This window comes from Meleagris gallopavo, unplaced genomic scaffold, assembly GCF_000146605.3.
Source record: "Meleagris gallopavo isolate NT-WF06-2002-E0010 breed Aviagen turkey brand Nicholas breeding stock unplaced genomic scaffold, Turkey_5.1 ChrUn_random_7180001874710, whole genome shotgun sequence".
Classification (NCBI taxonomy): domain Eukaryota; kingdom Metazoa; phylum Chordata; class Aves; order Galliformes; family Phasianidae; genus Meleagris; species Meleagris gallopavo.
In genome coordinates this window covers 669-8,536 of record NW_011139291.1, presented here as the reverse complement: position 1 = coordinate 8,536, position 7,868 = coordinate 669, and the positions used below count along the sequence as shown (strand labels likewise).

The following is a 7,868-nucleotide window of genomic DNA, read 5'->3' as shown; positions in this document are numbered from 1 at the left end:
CTTCCGATCTGTTGGGTTTTGGGTTGGGTCGGTGTTTTGGCCGTCGTTAAAGGGAAACGATTTGCCGTCCATCCATCCGTCCGTCCATCCATCTGTCCGTCTATCCGTCCATCTCTGTGGCTGGCTGTCCGTCCAGCTAAATGTCCGGCTGTCCACCTGTCTGTCAGGTCACGAATCTGATTAGCTGTCTGTCTGTCCGTCCTCCTGCTCGTCCAGCTGACTGTTCATCCGTCCGCCTGCCCACCCACCCGTCCGTCTGTCCATCCAGCCATCTGTCCGTCCATCTGCCTACCCATCCAACTCTCTGTCCATCTCCCTGCCCATCCAGCCATCCGTCTGTCCATCCATCTATCTACCCACCAAGCTGCCCACCCAGCCGTCTGTCTGTCTGTCTATCTGCTCACACAGCCGTAAGTCTGTCTAGATGTCTGTCCAGCCGTCTCCATCTGTCTGTCTCTTTCCATCTGTCTGTCTGTCTCCCTGTCCATCTGCCTACCTGGCAGCAAGTCTAACTGTCCACCTGTCTGTTCATCCGTCTGCCTACCTGTCCCCATATCATCTCTGTCCATCCATCCGTCAGTCTGTCCACATATCCATCCATCCATCCATCCATCCGTCCGTCCGTTTGTACATCCCCCACGCATCCCTCTGTCCATCCCTTTCCCTTTCTGTCCATCTGTCCGTCCATCTCCTTCTCCGTCCATCTGTCCATCCACACATCTGTCTGTCCATCCGTCAGTCTGTCCACGCAGCTGTCTGTCAGTCCGCTCACCTTCTCCATCCGTCCATCCGTCCGTCCGTCCGTACATCCATTGACCTCACAACACGCGCTTGCTCCGCCCACCCACACGTATGCACACGCATGTGCAAGGACAGACAGACGCAGGCCAGTCTGTCAGTCCATCCATGCATCCATCCGTCTGTCTGTCTGTCCATCCTCCTCCCTCTACATCCATCCATCCATCCATCCATCCATCCCGACACACCAAGGTTGACCTCACACCCCCACCATTTTGGGGTCCACCTCATGGATCCCATATGGGGTCTTGGGGGGTCCCCACCAATTTGGGGTCCATCTCATGGATCCCACCAAGGATTTTGGGGTCATCCCACCATTTTGGGGCCCACCTCATGGATCCCATCAGGGGTTTTGGGGTCATCCCACCATTTCAGGGTCCACCTCATGGATCCCATCACGGTTTTGGGGGTCCCCTCCATTTTGGGGTCCACCTCATGGATCCCACCAGGGGTTTTGGGGTCATCCCCCCCAACCCAAATGCAGTGTTGTAGGGAATCAGAGCCCCCACACCGCAAGGCAGGCGAAGGAACCTCCCTGAGGACTGCGGGCCACCAGCAGCTGGCGGAGCAATTAGCGACCTGATGAGTAATTAAGGGCGGGGAGGCCCGGGAACAGAGCCCTGACGAAAGGAAATTTGAGGGATGAATCACATCGTGGAGATGCTGATCTGGCGGGGAAAGGCAGCGCCGCGTTGGCTTTGGTCCTAAACCTGGAGTTGAACCCGGAGCTCCCGGATGGAACGAGGTCCCCAAAACCCCACGGGGATCTGCTCTGCTCTGATCCTTCCTGGGATCCTTCTCATGGGGGTGGATCTCATCCTGTGGAGGTCTTCAGCATTCTGTCAGGTCCAAGGGGATCCCATCTCATGGAGGTCTGGTCTACCAAGATTCCATCTGTGGGGTCTGATCTACTGAGATCCCATCCCATGGAGGTCTGGTCTACCAAGATTCCATCTCATGGAGGTCTGGTTTACCATGATCCCATCCGTGGGGTCCGATCTTCTGAGATCCCATCCCATGGAGGTCTGGTCTACCACGATCCCATCCGTGGGGGTCTGATCTACTGAGATCCATCCACGTTGGTCTGATCTACCAAGGTCCATCCCATGGAGATTTGGGATTCGGTCTTCAGAAATTCCTTCCCATGGAGATCTGGGCTGAAGGAATTCACCCATGGAGATCTGCTCTGCAGAGATCCATCCATGGGGGTCTGATCTGCAGAGATCCGTCCATGGGGGTCTGATCTGCAGAGATCCCACCCCGTGGAGGTCTGATCTACTGAGATCCCATCCCATGGAGGTCTGATCTACTGAGATCCATCCATGGAGGTCTGATCTGCAGAGATCCCACCTTGTGGAGGTCTGATCTACTGAGATTTTCCATGGAGGTCTGATCTACCGAGATCCCACCCCGTGGAGGTCTGATCTGCAGAGATTTATCCATGGAGATCTGATCTGCTGAGATCCACCCATGGAGATGCGGTCTGCAGAGATCCCATCCATGGAGAGTTGATCTGCTGAGATCCCATCCCACGGAGATCTGATCTACCAAGATCCCATCCCATGGAGATCTGCGTGGAGACACAGGGGACACGATGGGACACGAAGGGACACGAAGGGACATGGGGGGGTGCTGTGGGGTGAGGAACCTCATGAGGGGACACGGGGGGACACAACAGGATTTTGGGGACCAAGGGATCTCATGAGGGGATGTGGAGACATGGGGGACATGAGGGGACGTGAGGGGACACAAAGGGACGTGGGGGGACACAGGGTGACGTTGTGAGGTGAGGGACCCTGTGAGTGGACATGGGGACATGGGGGACATTTGGGGACACGAGGGGACATTGAGGATGAGGGACCTCATGAGGGGACATGGGGACACGAGGGGACATTTGGGGACATGAGGGGACATTGGGGGGGGTGAGGGGTCTCATGAGGGGACATGGGAGACATGAGGAGATGCTGGGGGCCATGAGGGACCTTGTGAGGGGACATGGGGACACGAGGGGACATGAGGGGACCTTGGAGACATGGGGGACATGAGGGGACCTTGGAGACATGGGGGACATGAGGGACACGAGGGGACCTTAGAGACATGGGGGACACGAGGGGATGCAAGGGAACCCTGGGGACATGGGAGACATTTGGGGACACAAGGGGACATTTGGGGACATGGAGGACATACAGGGACACAGAACCCCCCCCAGAAGACCACGGAGGACCCCCGTGATGCCCACGGGGGGAGGTGTGGGCACACAGGTTGAGCCACGTCCCCCCCTCGGCACTTTGGCACAGACCCCAAGCTTTGGGGTTGGGCCCGACCAGTTCTCCCAGTTCCTCCACTCCCATCTGAGGGTAATTAATGCTAATTATTACCTCATTATCCCTCGGGATAAGGACGAACCGGCCCCAGCCTGCCACCCACTGCCAGCGACCCTATGGTCCTTTCTGCCCCTCTTTCGTTCTCCTCTCGCGACCCACAGCGGTGGGGAGGAGATGAGGTCCCACCTCTGGTGTCCCCAGGGGAGTGCGGTGAGCGTGGGTGGCCCCGGGGTGGCACGTGGAGGGTGACAAAAGTGGGTGGCCCTGAGGTGACACAAGAAGGGTGACAAAGTGGGTGGCCCCGGGGTGACACAGGGGTGGTTTGGGGACACGGTTGACGCGGGGATGGAGGAGTCGGGAGGCGGTGCTGGGGTTTGGTGGATGTGGACACACTGCGGTGGGGGTGGGGGCATGGTGAGGAACCTCCATGGACATGTGGGCCACATCTCCACGGACAGGTGGACCTGATCTCCACGGACAGGTGGACCTGATCTCCATGGACATGTGGATCTGATCTCCATGGACATGTGGAGCTGATCTCCATGGACAGGTGAACCTGATCTCCATGGACACATTGACCAGACCTCCATGGATATGTGGGCCACATCTCCATGGACACGTGGACTTGATATCCATGGACACATGGCCAACATATCCATGGACAGGTGGAGCTGATCTCCATGGACACATGGCCAACATATCCATGGACAGGTGGAGCTGATCTCCATGGACATGTGGAGCTGATCTCCATGGAAATGTGGAGCTGATCTCCATGGACATGTGGAGCTGACCTCCACGGTATGTGGACCACATCTCCACAGACATGTGGACCACATCTCCACAGACATGTGGACCACATCTCCACAGACATGTGGACCTGATCTTCATGGACAGGTGGACCTGATCTCCATGGACACGTGGGCCACATCTCCATGGACACACTGACCACAAATCCATGGACATATAGGCCAGATCTCCATGGAGATGTGGACCACATCTCCATAGACACGTAGACCAGATCTCCACCAACATACTGAGCAGACCTCCACAAACACATGGACCAGAACTTCATGGACACATGGACCAGACCTCCACATCCATATGGACCAGACCTCCATGGATATGTGGACCACGTCTCTACAGACACACGGACCAGAACTTCATGAACACATGGACCAGACCTTCACGGACACATGGACCAGATCTTCTCCAACATGCTAACCAGACCTCCAGGAACATGGACCAGATCTCCATGTTCACATGGACCAGACCCCCATGGACACAAACACACGTTGAGCAGATCCCACCTCTGACCTCCAAGGAAGACCCAGAGCTGCCAGTGGTGGAACCTGACGTGGTCGCCCCCCACAGCAGTTGGTGACCGAGGTGGGATCTTCATCACCAAACCTTTGAGGGACTCCAAAACCTTCTCCAACCTCCTCATGAAATATTCATCTGGAAGCCACTGGTGGCCACCATTGGTCCCAGGTGGTTCTTCCTCCTCCATGGAGCTTTGGACCTGCACCAAGACCTCCTTCTGAGGAGGGAACGGGGAGCATTGCCACCTCCCACCACGAGGAAAGCATGGAGGTTCTTCCCCAGCCCTCCACCCTCAAAAATGCCCCCCCAGGAACCACCCTGGGTCAGGACATTTGGCCCTTCTCCAGAGTCACGGGGAAATTCTTCCCCTTGGGGGTGGGAAATTGTTTTCCCTGTGGGGGTGGGAAGTTCTCCCCTCTGGGGGTGAGAAGTTCTTTCACTTGGGGGGGTGGGAAATCCCAGAACTAGCAACAGGTCCACCTTACAGAGAGGTCAACAGGTCAACCCTATGGTGGGATCAGCCTGGAGGGGGGTCAAGAGGTCACCTCCACAATGGGGTCAACCTGGAGAGGGGTCAACAGGTCAACATCATGACGGGGTCAACCTGGAGGGGGGATAAAGAGGTCGACCCTGTGGTGGAGTCAACCTGGAGAGGAGTGAAGAGGTCAAACCTAAGATGGGGTCAACCTGGAGTGGGGTCAACCTGGAGTGGGGTCAACAGGTCTCCTCCATGAGGGGAAAACCTGGAGGGGGGGGATCAACAGATGAACCCCACAGCAGAGAGGAGATCTGTCCCACGGTGGTGTCAACGACAGACCACCAGAAGTGGGGACACTGATCTGCCCCCCACCCATAAATCTGGGTCCTCTCCCCCCATTATGAAACCCCCGGAGGTGGGTTGAGGAGGATGGATGGGGAGGGGGACACTCAAAACACCTTGAATTCCCCCAAAACTGCTCTCTGTCCTCAAAAAAAACACCATTTTATTCACGGACATCTCCACGGGGTGCCCCCACGCCGACCCCTGCCCACCCCAGGGGTCTCGTCTCCCGGCGCTCGGACCGGCCGACTCCAGGAAGACCCCATCCTGGGGGCAGGGGGATGGGATGGGGGGAGTATAGGGTTTTTTGGGGGGGAGGGAAGCAGGAGGGTTCAGTTCCTTCTCATGGTGTCATGGATCCACCGGGTGTATTTGCAGAGGTTGACGTAGACGCCGGGTTTTTGGGGGTCCCCACAGACACCCGGACCCCACGAGACGATGCCCTGCAGACGTCCGTCGCACACGAGGGGTCCCCCAGAATCGCCCTGAGGGGGGAAGAGGGGGCGATGCCTTTTGGGGGATGGGAGGGTCTCACAGCCCCCTAGAATCTCTCTGAATTTGGGGTTATTTTGGGCCGTAACACTGCCTCAAATTTGGGACCCATTTGGGTCCCCAAATTTGGGGTCGCTTTTGCGGTGACGGGATGTGGGGGGAGGGGGCCAGTTCTCACAGCCCCCATAGAACCACTCCAAATTTGGGGTGACACATTGTGGGAGGGGGGTCTAGGTCTCACATCCCCACAGAAACACCCCAAATTTGGGGGCGTTTGGAGTCATAGAACTGTCCCAGATTTGTGGTCGTTTTTAGGGTGACACGAAGTGGGGGAGTCTGGGTCTCACAACCCCATAGAACCATCCCAAATTTGGGGTGGCAAACTGTGGGGGGACTCTGGGTCTCAAACCTCATAGGAAAGGGGTCCAGATCTCACAGCCCCATAGAACCACCCCAAATTTGGGTCTGTTTCGGGTCATAGAACCACCCCAAATCTGGGAATATTTTGGGCCACAGAACTGCCCCAAATTTGGGACGGTTTTGCGTCATGGAAATGCCCCAAATTTGTGACCACTTTTGGGCCGACACGTTGGGAAGGGGTCCAGATCTCACAGCCCCATAGAACCACCCCAAATTTGGGTCTGTTTCGAGCCACACAGATGCCCCAAATTGGGGTCTGTTTCGGGTCACAGAAATACCCCAAATTTGGGACCATTTTGCATCACGGAAATGCCCCAAATCTGGGACCACTTTTGGGCCAACACGTTGGGAAGGGGTCCAGATCTCACAGCCCCATAGAATCACCCCAAATTTGGGTCTTTTTCAGGTCACAGAAATGCCCCAAATCTGGGAATATTTTGTGCTGCAGAAATACCCAAAATTTGGGACGGTTTTGCATCAAGTAAATGCCCCAAATTTGGGACCACTTTTGGGCCGACACTTTGGGAAAGAAATGGTCCAGATCTCACACCCACCATAGAACCGCCCCAAATTTGGGACCCCCCACCCCCTGCGACGATTCTGGCCCAGCTCTGCACCCACCTGGCAGGAGTCGGCGCGGTTGCGGTGCTCCCCGGCGCAAACCATGTTGGAGGTGATGGAACCCGGGTAGACGCGCCGGCATCGCTCCTCGGGGACGATGGTGACCTTGGCACAGTGGAGATCTTCAGGGAAAGTGACTGGAGGTGACAGAGGGCACGGAGTCACTTCGGGACCCCCCGGCTGTCACCTCCCAAATTCTTGTCCCCTCGGTTCGCTCCGCGGTGTCAGTGGGAAAACCGAGGGGGAAACCAAGGAGAAGGTCAACCAAAAGCTGTAGGACCTCCAGCCCCAGATCCATAGGGAGAAGGCCAACCAAAGGTTGTAGGACCTCCAACCCCTGATCCGTAGGGAGAAGGTCAACCAAAAGTTGTAGGTCCTTCCCCAATCCATAAAGAGAAGGTCAACCAAAGGTTGTAGGACCTCCAACCCCTGGTCCATAAAGAGAAGGTCAACCAAAAGTTGTAGGACCTCCAGCTTCCAATCCGTAGGGAGAAGGTCAACCAAAAGTTGTAGGTCCTCCAACCCCTCAATCCAATGGGAGGTCAACCAAAGGTTGTAGGACCTCCAGTCCTTAACCCATAGCAGAAGGACAACCAAGGATTGTAGGACCTCCAACCCATCAATCTGTAGGGAGAAGGTCAACCAAAGGTTGTGGGACCCTGGTCTGTAGGGAGAAGGTCAAAGAAAGGTTGTAGGACCCTGATCCATAGAAAGAAGGTCAACCAAAGGTTGTAGGACCCCCATCCCTTCAATCTGTAGGCAGAAACCAGCCCACAGGTTGTGGGATTTGCCCACCCTACGTGCAGCAAACGGGTCTCGTACCTTCGGGGCTGGTGACGGACCCCCACCCCGAAATCTGGCAGGTCATCCCGGCCACGGGGCAGCTGGAAGCCAAAGGCAGGGGCTTGACGTGCTGAGTGAAGCGGGCGGGCTGGAGGAGTTTGATGAGCATCAGGTCCCCGTCTTTGGTGGCCGGGTCGTAACGAGGGTAAGGGATGGCTTTGGAGGAGAGACGGCGCTGCTCCGTCACAGGGGGGTCCCGGCGACCACGGCCCCCCAGGAGGACGTTGAGG

At 56.6% G+C, this 7,868-nt stretch overlaps 1 protein-coding gene across 1 annotated transcript; it reads right to left on the bottom strand.

Moving 5' to 3' along the window:
* Positions 1-5,403: 5,403 nt before the first annotated feature.
* LOC104916207 (kallikrein-15-like) lies at positions 5,404-7,867 on the bottom strand (the record flags this gene model as incomplete). The annotated part of the gene is made up of 3 exons (XM_010727214.3): positions 5,404-5,747; positions 6,796-6,932; positions 7,618-7,867. Coding segments are annotated over 3 exons (540 nt in total), but the record flags the coding sequence as incomplete, so codon positions are not given.
* Position 7,868: the final 1 nt, after the last annotated feature.